The sequence below is a fragment of the Odontesthes bonariensis genome, chromosome 3 (genome assembly GCF_027942865.1).
Source record: "Odontesthes bonariensis isolate fOdoBon6 chromosome 3, fOdoBon6.hap1, whole genome shotgun sequence".
NCBI classification, from domain to species: domain Eukaryota; kingdom Metazoa; phylum Chordata; class Actinopteri; order Atheriniformes; family Atherinopsidae; genus Odontesthes; species Odontesthes bonariensis.
The window spans coordinates 15,924,239-15,943,427 of record NC_134508.1 but is presented as its reverse complement, the minus strand read 5'-3'; the positions used below and the strand labels follow the sequence as shown (position 1 = coordinate 15,943,427).

Below are 19,189 nucleotides of genomic sequence, written 5' to 3'. Positions count from 1 at the left end.
GTCTAAATGCCACTGACCGACCTAACATTGTAAAACATCTTATCACAGTTGATTATTACTAATGCTGTTCCTTCTATTTTGTGGTATGAAACACATGTTAAATACAGTATTATTTCCCCCCAAAATTAGATATTAATGCAAGTACGAACTTTGAAGATGTCTTTATTTGATATTTCAATGAATAAAAGTAAAATTGGTTCACAACGCATTTCCGCATGGTCTCCTCTGTGATTGGACAGATTTTGCATGAATATTCTATAGACCCGGAAGTAGGGCGGTACTGCTGTTTTGCTGTCGAGTCACCTCTGTCAGGCAGGATGGAGGAAAACGAGCTGTTATCATGCTGATTAACGAAGGATCCCGACCGCCGAGCATCATTAACAGGAACAGTTAGACTAAAGTCTACGTTTATCTCAGAAGCACCGCATCGTATTTTGTTACGCTTTGCCAAAATGATGGAAGAAATCGACAGGTTCCAAGTGCCTCCTGTCAACGGAGAGACACAGCCTTTGGTAAGAGAGAAAAGACAAAACACGTCTTGTTATGCAAATCAGTCTCTTTTGAATGCAAGTGTTAACATTCTTGTCTCGCCTGTGGTTAATCGTGACAGCTGTGTCACATAATCTGCGCGTGAGCTAACGGATTGCTATTTGCATCCGCAGGATAAACTGGATCTTTGGGATGGGTGTATAGCGACTGAATAAAGATGAAATGACTGTCTTTTTCTCCATAGAGTTCCAAAACAGATACGCATTCGGTATTCTGTAAATAAGCAACCCTTCAATTTGTTGTTACGGAGTAATGAAACTACGCACTTTGCCAAAAACCGTGTCTGTACAGCCCACATCAGTATGCGCTTGTTTACATCAATAGCTGTCAAAGCTCGGTGTTTTTACATCTCGTCATTTGGTGACGTGTTATTTGGTTCGAGGTTGGTGTGAGACCAAAAGATCGCGTGAAGTGGATCTCTGTCTAAATTCTTACCGCGGGCTGAGTCGTTGGCAAACGTGTTGTGGCAGAGCCTTTCCTTCTTATCATTTAAAGTTCAAGATCTGTCAGTAAAATTTGAAAATGACAATTTCTCTATTACATTTGAATAAGTCATTCACCAGAGCAGCTGATCTCATTCCCCCAATTTCCTTTTGAGCATTTATCACAAACCTTAGATAATCCTCATTGGCTGGCCGTATTCCTCACACCTGAAACAAATCCAGCTGCCACTTTTTGAGTGTTTGCCTCGTGGGTTTTGGGAAAAGCAGACCTCCAAATTCTCCTGCTCATACAATTCAGGCTTCCCCTGTCCTGCTACCCCTGAGGCAAAACTCTGGCAGAAGCCACAGCAAGGGTTTTACCGGTACAGAAAGTCTCTTCTCCTATAGAGCAGCGATTCCTTAAAACCAATGGATGGTTTGGACTGTCTGCTCCTGTTTAATCCGCTGAGATTTTTGTGGAGCTGAATCCAATATCAAAGATACTTGGGTTGTGGCTGCACTGCATCAGTGGTCACTTCTTCCCGTAATACTCCAGACTCCCAAAACCATAGAGATTGATCATTTTCATTTAAAATAGTAATAATCGGTGTCAGTCCAGTAACGCTTTAGGTCACTGCGGTGTTGTATTTTATAATTCAAGCTTCTCAAACAGTCCTTCCTGATACATTTACACAGAATCTGACCACATCAGGATCCCAGGGCCCGTGGCACAAATGGCTGTGCATTTTAATGCTAATAGCTTCATTGTGATTCCCAAACCGAATGAATACACTTTGCACCTGCCAGTTTCACACAAATAAAAGGGCTTTGTGTGGAACATGGTGTGATGTATTTGAATAATAATTTATTCTCTTTAAATGAAATATGAAATCACAGAAACTCTCTTTTGCAAAGAATCACGCATTCAGCTTGGATTCACCTGTGAGTGACCACTAAAGGCAGAATTTATTTATGCCCTCTTCACACCGGGATTGCACTGTGAGTAGCCTTGTTGCCATGGTCATATACAAGGATAGTGTTCAACTGTTTTAATAGTCACCTGATCCGTCAGTCTTCGCTGCTATTGGCCAGTGGGTGGCCGCGATGTATAATCCTAGCAACCGCTTGGTGTTTATGCTGTCTCAGCAACCTTGTAGCTCCTCATCATCAGAGAAGGGGAAGGAGTCGCCAGCAGGAGGATACACAGGTGAAGCCGATACCCTGAGTGGTCATTTCTCTAACCCGTGTGTTCTTATGTGATCATAAGTGAGTGTAAGGGTATGTGAATGCATGCTGAAGGTCAGGTCAATGGGCCATGTTTTACTGGAGTACATAAAATGTGTCAAGCAACATAGTCATAGGTGTGCCCCCTTTATCATTTGTTAAAGGCTATGATCACACAGCACATGCTCTATACTACTAAACTATAAACTATTCTGTATTTTTGAATTTGTCTTCTAGAACTTGCTTGCGACCTGCTCTAAATGCAGCGTACCCTGCTCAAAAGGACTACATTGTCATTTAATTTGAACTGTGGCTTTTTTTTTTGCTTGAGTAAGTTGCTCACAAACATGCTGCATGCAAACGAGTTATTTTCCAGACAGAGACAATTTTTTTTGGTGCTGCTAAGTTTGATTTCTTAGAAGTGGCAGGAAATCCTGTCACAGCCTGATACAGAATCCCTTTTGTTAGCCAAGGGGAAGCTGTCCTGTACCAAATAAAAAAGAAATAAAAAGAATTAATTTGGCAGACAGTGCCATTCTGCATCATCACAGTATATCTCTGAAGTGAAGTGTAAAGAAAGGATAAAAAAAGCCTAATGATCTAAGGGAAGGGCCTGTCATGGAGCGGAAAATGCTTGTGCTTGTTACAGTGAGAATACATCATCTCTTGGCTGGGATTTCACAACATCTACAGTACAAGTGTGTGTGTTGTGTTCACTGTTGCAGCCTCATACATTATTCCGGCTAAATGAACAATGCGTTGTCCCCAGATGAAGATGAAACTATTGGTGAAAGTGATGTTGATCATGGAACCTGTGTTCTAAGTAAGAAGTAGGAAGATGTGAGCAGGTGACTTTTCTGTCACTGAAAGTGTTTCATTTCAATGCTTGGCTGCTGAACATAATTGCAAACGCAGTAAGACTTTTGCTCTGCATGACAAAAATGCACTTAGTTATGCAGGTTTATCTGGTTTTGTTGTTGACAGTTTATTCCTAATTATGTTACATAAAAAATTTGTAAGCGAAATAAGCATTTTCTCTGCCTCTGCTGAATACTCATGAATCTTTCATCAGTCCTTTTGAGACGGGAAAGGCTCCATTGTTATTGTCCATTGTTATATGGCCTGAATTGGTGCAATAGTTCTCATTACTGCCATAAGATAAACTGAGTCCAGGTATATTTATCGTTGGATCTTTTTTTCTTTTCTTATTTTTTGTGGGTAACTTTTTTACAATTTTGTCATGAAGCACAAACATGCCTGGGCCACTCATGAATCCAGAATTTATTTTACATCATAGGTCTTACAGGTCTGAGGCTGTTTGAACTGAGGGTCTCATCTTCAGTTTTTTTTGATTGCTCCGAGAATCCTTTAAATATAGAAGCAGAGATGTTGAAAACCAAATGCCTGGCAGGCTTCATCCATGTGACGTGTGAAGTTGCTCAAAGTGCAACAAGGGGAGGCCTGTAGGATCAACATAATGTGGAGCTCTGTCAGTGCAGCAGGCCAAGTACAGCAACAGCAACCCCCTCTGTTCTCACGCAGCCGCCTCTCCATGCCATCACTACTTGCTCACACATGAAAGAGACTGAGCCACCAACACTCAAGCCCATTGATGCAGCAACCTAAGCAGCTATAGTAGGTTAGTGTGATCTTGCCAGGGCGTTGTACACAAGCAGGTTCTAAAACCCGATGTTTTTCCTGACTGTGTTGGCTGGTAATAAATCGGATGGTGAGTTGACTGTGTCCCCGGGAGTGGGTTCAGTTTCACTTACCTCAAGGATGTACTACTCAGAGTGCTTGGAATTGTATTATTAGTAGAACACAGCATGGGATAAAGTCCCAAAAAATAAATACAAAGATAAATATTTGAGACAAAAAAAAAAAGATTTTAGATGTGCTGCAAATATCAGAAAAGTTAGGACAGGGGGCAACAAATCATTTATTGTTTGTAACATCTTTAAAAGATTAGGAGATAAATATCTACAGTTTGCATGTTCTAGAAAGAAAAATGCAACAAAAGAAGACCAGAACTGTTTAGCAGCTGAATTCCAATACCAGTTTTTAGAATTTCTTAATTCATTTCATAATTTCCAAATGCTCACAGAGGGTTGAATTTAGTATTCAAATTGTTTTTAAATCCTGTTTTTTTTATGCGCATAAATGTACTTACATAGCGCCCTCTTTTTGGACACTGTTTTTTTTAGATTCTAGGTAACATGAGGTGAGGTGTTAACATTCTCCACAACCGTGTGTTTCTTCTTCTAGGACCCAGCAGCGTCCTCCGCTTCAGATGCACAGCCTGACACTAAGGGAGAGACTGTGGCCATGAACTACAAGCCTTCACCACTGCAGGTCCAGATAGGTATCATAAGCAGCACACTGCAAACTCTAATCAATAGAGGACATCGCATCTAATTTTATATCAAAGGTTCATTAACAAGCTGTTGTAAAGGGTGTGAAGCATCGTATACGCCGGTGAAATATGTGTGATAAAGTCGTAGTGGGATACTGCAATACGCACATTGGCTTTACTGCATCGTACGAGGTCTCTAAAAGTATAGAACACAATCGATGCCTTAGGATATTCTGCAAGTGAATAGGAAATTGGTAAATATTTATTCCCCAGATATTCCCCAGATTTCTTACTGGTCTTACAAAAGGTTTGAGCAACATTTTTATCTAGTCATAAAAGTTCAGAAAGCTTACAGAAAAGTATTGTTTTCCCCAAATCTCACAGGTCAACATCTCAAAACTGTTCAGTTAAGCCAAATTCCTCCCCATCTTCCGAACCACATTTATTACTCAATAACTTTTTACTTGATTCCATTACCAATCCCAGACGTGCTTGATTTTCATGCATAATGTCGCAATGAGATTGAAAATATTATTGTCAGACAGCTACATATTTTGCTGATGTTTATCAATACGTTCATGTAATAATGGAGACTCTGTGAATAATTGTGTCATCAGATTGAACATGAACAGGCGGCAGCATGTTGGGTAGAAGCCACATTTAACCATGTCCATACTGTACGAAGAGTTCCTTTTATGGATGTGCTTTTCTTAAAAAAAAAAAAAAAAGAAAAAGACAAATGGCAAAACAATTTCCTTCAAATTTTGTTCATGCCAAAAAGAAATGAAATCAAATTACACTTCCAGTTATGGGAAATGGGTTTTGCTGAGCTTGTGTGTTTACTGATGACCTCACTTCCTGTGTTGCCCAGAGAAACAGAGAGATCTCGCCAGGAAGGCTTCAGTGAAGAATGGCACTGTGGGAAGTCCTGTCAATCAGCAACCCAAGAAGAATGCCAGGACAAGGTAAACACCTCCATTGCCTTTTTATCTCAGTGTTATGTGGACCGATTCAGCCACAAATGCTACACTTTACAATTCATTAGCATTACAAGCAAAGTGTTCGGTGCAAAATACTGCAACCGACTCAAATGCAAAACGTGACCACTGTGCGTCCCGCTTCTTAAGGCTTTAATTGCTGCCAGCCTGCTTGGCAGCTATTAAAAACCTTCTAATGTCACAGCCAAACACAGCCAGTGCACAACAAGACATCTTAGAGAAAAGAAATTAGATGATTTGTGAGCATGAATGCTGGGGAAAAAAAAATCTAAACCACGAAGCATAAGCCCAGTTCAGCCCACAGCACTGACAACTGGCTCATCTGTTTAATCCCCACTCTGTGGTGGATTAGTGGAAATATAAGAAAAGCTACTGGTCTGACCCCAGAGAACTGTTAGCGCTGCTAGCAGTCTGAAGGCCGCAGATTCATTTTTGGGGAATAAATGTCATACTTAGGAGGAATACAATGTACACATATGTACAATATGTCTTTTTTAAAAAAAACTATTTTATGACTTGTACATTCTCAAGTGTTTTTCTGGGTGTTTCATTGTGGAACTTTGTCACAAAACGTGAATGTTGGATAGCTTTTCAATTTGTTTACCTCTAATACAGAAGTGTCCTGTGCTGTTCATAGGTTGGTGGTGCCAAACAAAGGCTACTCTTCTTTAGACCAGAGCCCCGACGAGAAGCCTCTGGTAGCACTGGACACTGACAGGTAAGTAAAGTACAATTCATTGCATTAACCTCTGTAACAAATAGAATAACACCCAGATAGAGAAATGTAGATTTTAGGAACAGAGGAGGTGACCTAAAGGGAGAAATTTGCTAGTTTTTGCTAAGCTCTTTCTCTGTCTTCGTGTTACATTAATCCATAGAGCAACTTGACAGAGTTCTTAACAGAAGGGATCCTAAAAAGGGGCAAAGCCTCTCCTCAGGGCTCAGGATTAGAGGACAGTTGGGTGAGGATTTGGACATTCAAAAGCAGCTCAGAGAGAGCGCCCCCCCCCCCCCCCCCCCCCCCCCCCCCCCCCCCCTGTATCAGCAGGTCTGTATTTGACACAGATGAGTCCCACTCTTCATATCCCCCCCGTATGTCGCCACATGAGGCAAACCCTCTCATGTAATGTGAGATCTCTGGCAGTACACAAAGCTTACGTGATACATTGCATCATATACTCTCTCTGAAAAGCTGCTTGACTCTCAACAACACTGGACACTCACTTGTTTATTGTCCACAGTTTAGATTCATGTGCATGCCCTTTGAGCAATGGTGTCATTGTTCCTCTTGTTGAAGACCCTCACGTTCCTCTGTTTCGGGGAAGAGACCCTTAGCTGCATCATTGTGATGTTACCACTCCTCAAAAATAATAGAAAATGAGACTGTTAGTCGGACTAAATTGTTATCCGTTCACTCCTCCATGTCAATAAAGCTAATGATTTTCCCTGGGTCGCAGTATTATCTGTGCTTGTTAAAATGTGGAATCAATCGGCCTCATATGACAACAACTTGCACAAACATATTTTCTTCAGTGGCGTATATAAGTCACAACTCTGTTTTATCATATAATTTCCTGTAGGCTGTAATATTTTCTTCTCTCACGTCTCCGAATGCTATCACATGACAAAGTCTGCACCCTCTGTATGCTTCCACTTGTACCGTTTCTTTTAGTTGTGTTCCTTCGAATCAATCAGTGAATTGTGTATCCACTATGTTTCAGCCTTTATGGCACTGTGGTCAGCGTCTGTTGTTTTTAAGATATGCTTATTAATAAAGTAACTTCCTGTGACCATATGACAGATTTTTTTAAACCACGTTCTGTGGTTTAAAAAGTTTCTTTCATTTCGAGCAGCTGCGCTCATTTGGAGCTGCACTGTTAATAGTTTCTAATTGTTCCTCTTATATCACAGCTGACCTTGCCACCGTCTCGTCTCGTTAGATTTTCACTTCACAGAAAACATCGTTGCTCTACGCGTCTTTTATCAAAATTATAATCCTCGGTGTCTAACTGAAGATGTCGTCTGTCTTTCAGTGATGATGACTTCGACATGTCCAGATACTCTTCATCAGGATACTCCTCAGCCGAGGTGAGATGTCTGAGGGACCAGGTATCTATACACATATTATATTGTTTCAAAGCGTCATCTGGCGAAACCACAAACATCACCATGTAATCACCTTCTTCCTGTGTCACACCAGGCCTCCTGTATGTGCACTCATTCAAGTAATGTATTCTGTCTCCTTCAAGCATTCATATTCACTTGTAATGAGTTCTCCATGATAATCATCTAAATAGATTACTCTTCATTTCTTCTTGAAGTGGCATTTCTTTTGTTTTTAGCCTCTTGCCTCCTTCGACTGCCGTCAACAATGTGGCGATTTGACATTATGTTTCTGCTTTCTGCGAGGTTTTAATCATTGGAACCAGTATTTATTGATTTATATATTTATTCATATCAAATATATTTTTAGAATCAGCACGGCACCTACTTTTATAAGAAATAAAAAAAGAAGCTTATTCCCGGTCATTGGATTTGACTGAGCTGTCCTGAAATTCTGCTCGTGTACTCTTTCCTTTGTTTTCTGCAGCAAATCAACCAGGACCTGAACATCCAGCTCCTGAAGGACGGGTACCGACTCGATGAGATTCCAGATGACGAAGACCTGGATCTGATCCCCCCTAAAGCAGTCAACCCCACCTGCATGTGCTGTCAGGCTACCCCCTCGACAGCCTGTCAAATCCAGTAGCCCCCCTCCCCCTTCAATGTCCTTCCTGCCCTCAGGCCAACTGCTGAAGCAAAAACTGCTGGTCGGCTGAGGCACAAAGGGTAAAACAAGGGTCTATAGATTATGAAAATGAGAAACTGACTGAATATGTACAGTACCTGTGCATGTTCCTCCTATGGCAGGATCTGCGCGTGTTTGATTGACTGATGGCAGAAACGTTACCTCTGAGGAAAACATGCTACTATTGCTTCTCCTTTGTTTGATTCCATGACTTGCTTGTGGATTTTCTGGTTTACAAGGACCTTGAAGGATTGTGTAATGCTGTGCAAGAAGAAAAAACGACAAAATGGGATGAGAGGAAATCAGCCAAAGGACAAGGTGTCATTACTGTGTCTGCGGACCACCCGAGCAGTCGACTTCTTCCACTGTCATGTAATTGGTGGTCATTTACGATGGACGAAAGGAGATTGGAAGTTTGCTAGTGGCCATTTTTTTTTTCTCCCTTTTTCTCATTTCTGTCAGTGAGTCTGTTTCCGACTTGCCCAGGGAAATGGTGCGAAACCATCCAGCCGCTTATAAAACACTAGCGCTCACACTCTCAACGCTGAGGTAGTAATCCATCCGTTACACTGAGATTGCACTGATTAAACCTGTTTTATATTCAGTCCAAATAAACAGGTGAAAAAAAATGCATGTTGCCTGTTAACGCTGTGTCCTGATGACAGATGTGCAGACGATTTATCAGTTTCTGTTGAGCCACAGTCAACGGTCCTTGGGTTGAGGAGACATTGTGTGCTTTGCAAAACAGAGAAGTCGTATTTGGGTACACCTACTGTTGTATCAGTAAGCCTAGAAAAAACATTCTAATTATGAAAGAGGGGAGCTCATAAATTAGTGTGTAGTTTACGTGTGTTTGCCAATGTTAGCGTTCACCACTGATGGCTACAATATAGTTCATATCAGTGAGGGGAATGGACAGATAGGGAGGATAAAAACTTAGTTGTACAGTTTTTGTTGTAATACCTGCTTATGAGGAATGTGTATGAGGTGATGCCAAATTGCTTGGATGGGAACGTTTTAATTGTTATTTCCTTTTGTTTTGAAATAGGACACGGCTTTTCACCTTGGGAAGTTCAAATGTTTTGGGGTTTTTCTTTTTTTTAAATCTACTTGAAGTTTTTCTTTTTCTAGGATTATAAGTGTGTGTATATTCCTCCTGAGTTACAATATGACACGTTTGTCTAATGCGTGAACAAGAACTCTAAATGTAGCACCAGACACAACTGTCTGTGTATCGTCAACGCTTTACAGTATGCCATTCACCGCTATTAGTGGAGTTTAATAGGAAGTTGCCCCACACTGTTCGTATTCTTATTTTTATGTTTGAGTTACTCTATAGACCTTTGGAAAGCTCCGTAGATGTGGGCTGCTTTTTCCAGGCAGACGGTGGCTGTTCAATGCTGCTCTGAGGCAAAAATATCATGGAAGGTTAGGCTGAGTCTCTCAAAAGCACTATTAGTTGTAGAAGTGAACCACATCTTAGTCATAACACTTTGATAAATATTCCCTTTAGAATAACTTCACTAATTACTGTTGAGCTCTTATCAAGTTTACAGGAGGGATAGCTTGTGATTTATTACAAAATTGTCGAGTGCACCGGAAGCAACAACAAAAGCAAGATCAGTGACTCACTGAATGGAGATGCAATGTGCAATGAATGGGCACAAACACAGGAAGGTGCAGTACTGTGTGTATAACAGTAAAGATTTGAGAAAGTAAATATTGAATTAAATGTTATTTAGAATGTTCCTCTGATGAAATGTATTAGTTTGAGACGGACAAACCCGAAGCTGCAAATGCAGTGTATCAAAGGATTTAGTTTACAAAATGGCATACACGTTAAGCAATTATCTACATCTCCTTTGCAAAAAAGGTACCACGTGTGAAGTCTATGAAGTGAACTGTTTAAAGTAGAAAAATGTCATTAACTGCACAGGTGGCGCCCTAAAATGTCACTAATCCATTTGCCAGCGGAGGGGATTTTAACTGTGTACAGAAACACAGAGGGACTGACTGTGTGATTGACCATGTTGCAGCATCTATTCTACCATCAACATCATTCAAGTGGATTTACACACACGTCACAGGTTCCCTCTACTGTGTGCAATACTCATAGCCGATGTTGTATAAATTAAGAAATAGCTTGACCAACTTCTTGAGTTTAGAATAATCTGTTGTAACAAAAACAAAAGCTATTTATATGCAGTTGTGTGTTCATTTTTTTTCTTTTTATTTTCACTTGTCAAATGCCTGTCATGATGATTGTGAACTGGTTCCATTTAGATTTTAACAGTGTTACAGTTCTGTGTATAGTGCAACAAATCAAAAAATAAATATTAGATATCTCAAGTTTGATAGTGCCGTGTCCCTTTGAAATTCTTTGCCTAGTCTTGTGAAACACGAGTTGTTTTTTTTTTTTTTTTTCCCAGGCCAACACGTCTTCAGATTCAGGCAGTCCTCCCAGCATGAGATGAGACAAACAGCGAGTGCCTCCCACACAATCCGTGCTTGTGATGGGTGATTACATACTGAAATCAGTAACATTACGGCCAGGGCAGGTATGATAGAGAGAGATAGCCCGATGGATGCACGGTAGAGAAGTAGAGAGTGTGGGGGATTGGGGGGGTGGGGCACTTGTGATTAGCCTTGGGTTGATCCCTTGGGAGCAGATGGTGAATGGTGGCTTACCTAGATGCCTTGAATCCAAGGAGTTAACAGAAGTGTGTGTCCATGTTGCAACAAGTAAAGCTGAATTTGAAGAAGACTGTGAAGCAAGGCTGATGAGACAGAACCGCAAGGAGACAGGTGAGCAAAATTGGGCTACTAGTATAATGTATTTCATGGTAATAGTTTGACAGTACGAGTGTGAAAGTCTACTCATGGACATCTATGTTGGTCGGTACCGTGAGAGTGACTATTACAAGACGAACGCCTCATCTTCAGCCACCAGTTGCTATGAAACTTTGTTAAAAGTGCCTCATAACACTATGCCGTTTCATCTGGTCTGTCCTGCTGAATCCCCCCTACCTAAAAACTGTAATGAAAACACATTTGGTTGCTACCTATACATGTTTGTGTGGCTTCAAGCTGTATGACAGCTAACATCATCCTTCTCTCACAGACTGAGATCACAGCCAGACAAGACACGATGTTGCTGAGCATTGCTGCTGTTGTGCTGCTGCTCTGTGTGACGCACCTGCATGGCTCTGCTCTACCTGCCATGTCCTCCTACGAGTTCACTGCCTATAGGATGCAGCAGTACAACTTGGGGCAGCAAAAGCATGGTAAGATCACACCTAGCATGCTGTGCTTATACAAGAGTGAAACAAACATTGGGAAGAGGCTTTTGAGGGAAGCAGAAGATGAGTTAAACTTTTAAAGTATGAAAAAGGAATATATACATTCAAGAGTTCTAATTGAAGCAGGAGGAGTAGATATAATTTATATTAAAACTGGAAAAATACAGGCGGTGGTGTAGTGGTTAGTACCGTCGCCTCATGTACATACTGTACATGGTGGGTTCCCTCTGGATACTCCGGCTTCCCCTCACCGTCCAAAAACATGCATATGTCAGATTAATTGGTGACTAAATTTTTTTGTTTCGTATGTGTGGCATTTGCTACTTCTAGTATTTTATATCTAAACAGGTTTTGATACCATTCATCTCTCCTGAAGCATGAAGTATTGCAAATGCTGCAAGAGAAACCCAACAATTCTTTTTTTGCGAGTTCTGCAACCTTTTTTCTTCAAATACACATTTGCTCATTGTGGCCAAAACATTTATTAGTCCATCGGATTTGTTTTAAAAAATGCATTAGGCTTGTTTAAATGTTAATCTGCACATTTCTAGTGCTGAACGTTTTTTTTTTTTACCCCATTACGAAGTCCTTAACCTGAAAATATCCAATTCCATTTAATATTCCCCTTACTGTACTTTATTACAGTAAAATAAACTTTGAAGTTTATTTGAACTATGGAGTGCGACCACATGTTTCTTTCTGAAAACAGTTAAGTATGAGTGTATTGATATGAACAACATTCACATTATGGTCTTAATGTTTTTCATCGGAGCAGGCATTAATTGACAAGATGCTTCTAAGTCCATATATACTAAAACAGAAAGAAAGTAACATCTGATGAACCTTCTTAACCGTATTTGTATTTACTTCAGTGAGAACTGATCAGTTTACCAAAATGCTTTAGTGCTTAGAAATGAAAAACACTGACATTAAAACTAGAATAAAAATAAAACTAAAACTAGCTTAATATTTCTGCCTAATTTCACTTTCCTTGTCTCTTCTTCTCAGGTTGCCGTGGAGCTATTGTTGTGGCGGAGGCACGCTCAGCAGACGAGCCATCACTGACCCGCCGCTGTGTCATCATGAAGGTGCAGGACTTCACAACAGAGAAATACCTCGAGGCCCAGAAGCAAAGTGCAGCTGCCGTACTGATCCTGCTGCCAAAAAATATCTCCAGTATCCCTCATGACTCCATACGGGTAATGAATCAGCTGCTCTCAAACAAGCCGCTGGGACTCAGAAAAGACATCCTCTCTCAGACACAATTCAGCATCCAATTTTTGACTATTCAGATGTTGGAACTGTGTTACAAGTTTCAAAAATGACAATTGGAAAGGAAATGAAGATAAAGCAGCAAAGAAAGGAGGATTTTAAGCAGCTCTTGATTGGTAACACATTTATTCCTCTTCTCTCAGGCCTTTATGTTGAGTGAGAGTGAGGCTGTGCAGAGGGAGAGCCTCATTCCAGTGTATGTAGCACCTGAGGATGTACAGCTGCTTTACATGTATGAGGAGGTCAAACAGGCGGCAGCCACACGGACCTCATCCATATTTGTCAGAGGTAAGACTTGCAGCAGAATATATGGAAATAGAGTCCGTTGAATGGTGTATTCAAACACTAATCGTGTAGGGTAAATGACATATATGTGAACATGTCACAAAACAGACAGTGATCGTGATTAACTGAAAAACTGAAAACAGCTTTTACAGAACATATCTTTTTTTTTTTTTACTATTGGCAGTTCTCCGGAGTATGGTCACAGCTACAGCTTTTCAGATCTTAGTGAGCAACAACGCCCCTATTAAGGCCATCCCTGACAATACTATAGTTACACTGGAAGTAAGTGTGAAACGAGACGCTTTCTTTTTCTGCACAGAGGAATTCAAACCTACACAAAAGCTCCTCAAGTTTAGTCATTTCATACCTTTCTTTGATTGGCCCATCGTTCTTCATCATGGTGATGTGTATTTCAGGGAGTGCTTTCCGGAGCAGGAGAGGATGTACCCACCATCGTCATCACTGCCCACTATGACTCCTATGGGCTGGCTCCGGTGAGTCAGATCCGGGAACACTTCATTTCAATTTGCAAAGCTTTAATCTGTTAAATGATTTGATTTTCCAGAAATGTCAGCTGAATCATTATAGCGCTGGTCTTATGCATGGGTGTGTTTGTGTGTGACGCAGTGGTTGTCATACGGAGCAGACTCTAACGGCAGTGGAGTCACCATCCTGCTGGAGCTGGCCCGTCTTTTCCAGAAACTTTATAGTAACTCCAGCACTCGACCACAGTGAGTTCCAAGTTTATCACAAAGCAAAGACAAATACAACACTACAAACTCATTATGGTATGAGAACACTCATTAATAAGTTTTACTATCAGAAAATTAGATCATAAACCTGAAGGAAAACTCTTAGTTTATGCACATACTGACATATGCTGGCAAAACACAAATATCAGATTCTTCTTGTCATCATCTTGATGGATCTCCAATAAACAGGTCATGATTACATAAAAAGGGTCTTTTTTTGTTTTGTTTTGTTTTGTTTTGTTTTGTTTTAGATATAATCTAATGTTCTCCTTGACTGGAGGAGGAAAATACAACTTCCTTGGCACAAAGAGATGGATTGAGGAGAATCTGGACCATGCTGGTGGGTCTCCAGCTCTACAAACCATTAAACATATGGAATGTGTTCTGTATGTGCTAACATGAATCCAAACACATTTCAACTAAACATTTCCCCTCCAGAGTCCAGCCTGCTCCATGACAATGTGGCATTTGTTCTGTGTTTGGATATGCTGGCCAAGGGTGACGAACTCTACGCACATGTGTCCCGCCCTCCCAAGCCTGACACTCCTATGCACTCTTTCATTCAACAGCTGGAGGAGGTGACTCGTTTTACTCTCACTGTAAGAACAAGCGGGAGCATGTCTTGTCAGAAATAATGGTCTTGTGCACTTCTGTTGTCTATTTGCCCTGCAGGTGGTTTCCTCCAGATTTCCCTGGGTGAAGGTGGGAGTGGTTCACAAGAAGATCAATCTTGTAGAGTCCACGGTATCCTGGGAGCATGAACGCTACAGCCTGCGGAGGATCCTGGGATTCACTCTGTCTCATTTGGAAGACCCCAAATCCGAGCTCCGTGGTTCTGTACTAGACACAATGTAAGCTCAAAATACTGTTTATGACTATGATAATTGAATACTTGACATAAAGTGGTGTGCAAAATTATTCAGCCATCCCTCAGTACTTTTTTGTTTTGCTTCTGGACTTTCTTGAAATATTTAAAGGTGATCTTGATCAATAATTCTCCAGACTTTCTGAAGGCCTTTCAAAGTTTTTCTTTTGACATTGGTGGATTTTTCAAGTATTTTCAGTCCAGTCCTTGTAACTGACCATTACCTGACCATTGTGTTTACTGGTCAGCACATTGCGCTGACCAGTAAACACAATGTGCATGTTTTTGGACGGTGGGAGAAAGTTGTCCCTGGAGAGAACCCACACATGCACAGGGAGAACATGCAACACAGAAAGGCCCAAGCCAGAATTTCAATCTGGCATCCTCTTTCTTTGAGGAAACGGTGCTAACTACCACACCACCGTGCAGCCCCAGCTTGTCTTTAAGAAAAATTATTTGTTCCCATTTCTTTAGTTGCCAAAGACAACACAGTTTGACAGTAGTTTTGCACCAATAAGGTGATTCTCAAAGAACTATTGGATGAAAACAAAACAAGTAGAGGACAAAAGAAAGAAGTGGCAGGCCTGAAAATAACATCTACAGCAGATTAACAGTACCTGAGAGTGATGTCCTTAAGAAACAAGGGGAAAAAAAATCCAGCAATGGCCTGACATAGGAAATGAGAGATATATCTGGCCTATCAGTTGATCCATCTACTGTTTGCTGAAGCCTTCTGAAAAAAAAAAATGGAAAAATTGGTGTTAAAAACCCGTACTTAAGTAAGAGAAACAAGGAGAACAAGTTGAGGTATGCCAAATGACCCAAGAACTGGGCTGAAACTCAGTGACAGCAGGTCTTATGGAGTCATGAATCCTGTGAACCTTCATTGTTTAAGCAGTTTGGGATAGTGTTGACAGAGCAGGACAGAATAAAAGGCAAACATCCAAAAAAGAGCCTTGTAACGTCCTTCAAGAAGCCTGGAGAACTATTTCTGAAGACAACTTAAAGAAATTACAAGAAAGTTTGTCTGAGACTGTTTAGGCTGTGTCGTCAATAGATGCATCTATTTCCTGTTTTGCTGGCAATATGAAGAAATGGGGGATGACTCAAGACTTTTGCACAGTGCTATACTAAAAAAGGAATGCTTATTATTTCATCATTTAATTAATGTGAACCCTACCTCATAGGTCCCAAGTGGATTTTAGGAAACTTAAACGCAATGGCATCATCATAGCTGAAACACTGGCACGGTACATGTACAATCTCTCAGACAAGGTGATTGAATTCAAGAAATCATAAAACACTCTCTATACTTGATGACAAAATAACACATATTCATCATTTAATTAGTTTCTAAATCATTTTAATCTGTGATTACTTTGTGTTCAGGGTTCACCAAAGGATGTACAGGTTTTTAAGGGCCAGCTGGTAAGTTCCTGGTTATTTTGGTTAGTGTGCTGCCCTCTGGTGTTAATATGTCAACATTACACAGGACTTGTGTCTTCAGAGGACTGGCTTTGCAAAAGGTTCAGCTAAAGGTAGCTTTATTTTCAGATTGGGACATTTGATTTAATCAAGTGTCAATGTAATGATGTTATTTTCAGAGCCTGATGTCACATTTATGAAAAATGTGAAATTACATACAGACTTTTCAACCTGCACAAACCTTTGTCTTTATGGGATGGCACATTCGATGTTTCCCACCTGCTTCTCTCTGTGAACCCTCATCTATATTCTCAACACAGGATTTTCAGGACAGTCGAATGTCCAGTTTGATGTCCTTCTTGACGTCAGTCCCTCGGGCCACCCAGCTGCTGGATAAGGAGCCCAGTCAAATCCTGCTGGTCAACTCTCTAGAGCACGAGTTCAAACGTTACCTGCAGCAAGTCCACAGACACACCTTCCGACAGGACAAGAGGTGATACATGCAGCACACTTCTTGTTGTTCTCAGCTGCACTAAGTGAGGAAATAAAACTATATAATGATATTAATGATATTTCTTCATGCAGGGACCCAGATATCATCTTTTTTGATCAAATGAACCCACCAGTAGTGATGTACAGGTAAATCCCTGGGCTCCAATGGTTTTTGTGCACAAGAGAAATTCAATAAGACATTCAGGAAACTGATGCACACTTCTCTCCAGGGTGAAACCGGCAGCTTTCGATCTCTTCCTGGGTGGCTGCATTGCTGCCTATTTGGGGATCGTTTACTACACAATCCAGGTCTGTTGATGCACTCTGCATACTCATCATTTATTTCTGCAGACAAACAAACCTGCCCTCAATATACAGTAGTGGAATATGACCAAGTAGGCCTACATTTAATTTAGAAGTCAAGTACTTAATTTAGTAAAAAATTGCACTTGTACGTTACCTGAGTCGTTAATTTAACAGAGTGTAATGTTTCACAAAGTTTCAAAGCACAAACACATAGAAAAAAAACCCCAACACACATAAAGTCTGTTATCTCTTTTGTGTCTTTTACAGAATTTCGGGTGGGTTTACACAAAAATGAAAGCAGCAGTTAAATCCAAGCAGCAGTAAAAACTGTAAGTCTGCGAATACTGAGGCCATGACAAGGGCTTTGAAGTCCGCTCTGCACACGTTGGTCGTTTGCTTCTGTGAATGTGCAGAACATGAAAGCTGTTCAACATGAATCTTCTCAGAATGATCATATGCATAACCTGTGAAGTTTGCATTTGCTTTGAAATGCACAAGGTTTCCATAGATGTTTGTACCTTTGTATGTTTTATCTTTTACAAAAAGTCTCTGAACTTTGTACGGACAGACTTAGCCTGGATTTGTTGTTGTAATAAGAAATGTGATAATAATTTCTGATAAAAATAAATAAAGGAGCTTGTTATCAAAGCTGAGAACACAAAGCACAACTTGGATCTGGTCTGCGCTCCCATGAAGGATGTCTCTGTTACAATGATTCCACATGCCCTCTGCTCTGCATCTGTTGACATAGATTTAACTGAGCTTCACATGACCCAAGCACTGCAGTGGATGAACGGTCAGTTGCTGCCACAGATAACTCAGGGAGAGCGCCACAGTAACAATGGCTCCCTGCGGGGCTTGGTGAATTATTCATGCTTAAGTAGCATGCTGACAGTGAATGGAGGTGACAGTGGGTGATGGTGGTAGATTCTTTAAAGTCTAGTTCCTCTGCTGGCTTGTTCCAGTTCTGTAGATCCGATAAGATAAAATGACAAGGTGTTTGAGGTCTGTGCTGTGTGTTGGTGCAGGCTGCTGGGAGGGAACCAGGTCAAGGACAGTGACCCCAGGTATGTGTGTCTCTGCGGGGGGCTCAGAGCTCTGGGGGATTAGTGACTGAGTGCTCAGGTGGCACAAAGAGGTGTTCTGCTTCAGCAAGGATGCTCTTAACCTGTCCCAACAGACTAGATTCATAATCATCCTCACAATAGCAACGGGTTAAACAAAAAGTTTGATCTCTTTGGTAGCTGTCAAGAATCCCCATGCAGGATTTATTGCTACTTTTGCAAGAGAAATCCTACAAAACACCCACATTAAAACCTATAATAATAATAAAAAAGCTTTCACAACAGCAATAAAACCCAGACATATAAGCCAATATTCTGAAAAATAATAAGAGAAGTTAAAAGCAGGAGGTATGCAAATAAGAAAAAAGGGGTGGAGCTAACAGGCTGCAGGGAGAAGGATACTGCATGAGTTTTAGACAGACTGGAGGCAAGCTGAAGAAAAAAGCAGTAAGACCATGATGGCTCCCCAGTTCTACATCACAATGTACAAAGAGCACTTTGGCTTGCCAGGCAAAGTGAAAAGAACAGAACTTCGACCAACATCAGCCCACCGCAGGAACAACCCTCAGCCACGACCGGTAAGATGCACAGCCCTCTGTATCACATGAAGGAACTGTGAGGCTAACAGCACAGACTACTTACTCATGATCCCGCAATGGTGTGTTGAGTTTGTTGGATAATAAGTCTCCAGGAGAAATGGTAGTCCTTTACCTCAATATAATATTGAAAAATAAAAAAATGTAATTCATATACGATCTGAGAGGACAAAATGGTTCACTCTCTGGGCCATAGTGTGCCTCTTTTAACCATATGAAAGCATCTTTGGTCTAGTTGGTAGTTGGTTGTTTACATGTCCTCGTGCATAGTTAAACCTGTATCCTACACTGTATTCACTTCTTCCTTCATGTCTATTTAGTCCTTTTGCAAACAGAACTAAGAAAGTGTATAATCAGCCTACAGTGCAGAAAAAACTGTGCGAAAGGAACAACTAAAAAGACGAATGCAGGAGAAATATGACCTAAGGTGAACAATATTTTCAGTTTGCGCAACGCTGGCTCCTCTCTTCAAATATTTCAGTTTATTATGCCGATAATA

General features: G+C 40.8%; 2 protein-coding genes across 3 annotated transcripts; both read left to right on the top strand.

The window, feature by feature from the left end:
• Positions 1–276: 276 nt before the first annotated feature.
• Positions 277–10,689, top strand: fam219aa (family with sequence similarity 219 member Aa). 2 transcript variants are annotated; one of them, XM_075460499.1, is made up of 6 exons: positions 277–512; positions 4,461–4,557; positions 5,420–5,513; positions 6,184–6,264; positions 7,580–7,634; positions 8,137–10,689. In XM_075460499.1, the coding sequence occupies exons 1-6, from the start codon at positions 453–455 to the stop codon at positions 8,293–8,295; spliced, it is 546 nt and encodes a 181-aa protein (XP_075316614.1). In that variant the 5' UTR covers positions 277–452; the 3' UTR covers positions 8,296–10,689. The 2 variants fall into 2 exon arrangements, with proteins under 2 accessions (XP_075316614.1, XP_075316613.1); XM_075460498.1 differs by having other exon boundaries at positions 7,580–7,655.
• Positions 10,690–11,482: 793 nt separating this feature from the next.
• Positions 11,483–17,692, top strand: LOC142376574 (BOS complex subunit ncln). The gene is made up of 15 exons (XM_075459978.1): positions 11,483–11,618; positions 12,642–12,832; positions 13,049–13,193; positions 13,375–13,472; positions 13,607–13,684; positions 13,818–13,921; positions 14,194–14,282; positions 14,381–14,520; positions 14,615–14,793; positions 15,995–16,082; positions 16,197–16,235; positions 16,553–16,725; positions 16,818–16,871; positions 16,955–17,033; positions 17,298–17,692. Exons 1-15 carry the CDS (start codon positions 11,483–11,485, stop codon positions 17,352–17,354), a joined length of 1,650 nt encoding a protein of 549 aa, XP_075316093.1. The 3' UTR covers positions 17,355–17,692.
• Positions 17,693–19,189: the final 1,497 nt, after the last annotated feature.

Coding starts and splice junctions, on each gene's coding strand:
- fam219aa (XM_075460498.1), top strand. CDS start 453: ATGATGGAAGAAATCGACAGGTTCCAAGTGCCTCCTGTCAACGGAGAG. Junction 4,558..5,419: donor ACCACTGCAGGTCCAGATAG/GTATCATAAGCA, acceptor TGTGTTGCCCAG/AGAAACAGAGAGATCTCGCC. Junction 7,656..8,136: donor TGAGATGTCTGAGGGACCAG/GTATCTATACAC, acceptor TGTTTTCTGCAG/CAAATCAACCAGGACCTGAA.
- LOC142376574 (XM_075459978.1), top strand. CDS start 11,483: ATGTTGCTGAGCATTGCTGCTGTTGTGCTGCTGCTCTGTGTGACGCAC. Junction 12,833..13,048: donor TCCCTCATGACTCCATACGG/GTAATGAATCAG, acceptor CTCTTCTCTCAG/GCCTTTATGTTGAGTGAGAG. Junction 16,872..16,954: donor CCACCAGTAGTGATGTACAG/GTAAATCCCTGG, acceptor ACTTCTCTCCAG/GGTGAAACCGGCAGCTTTCG.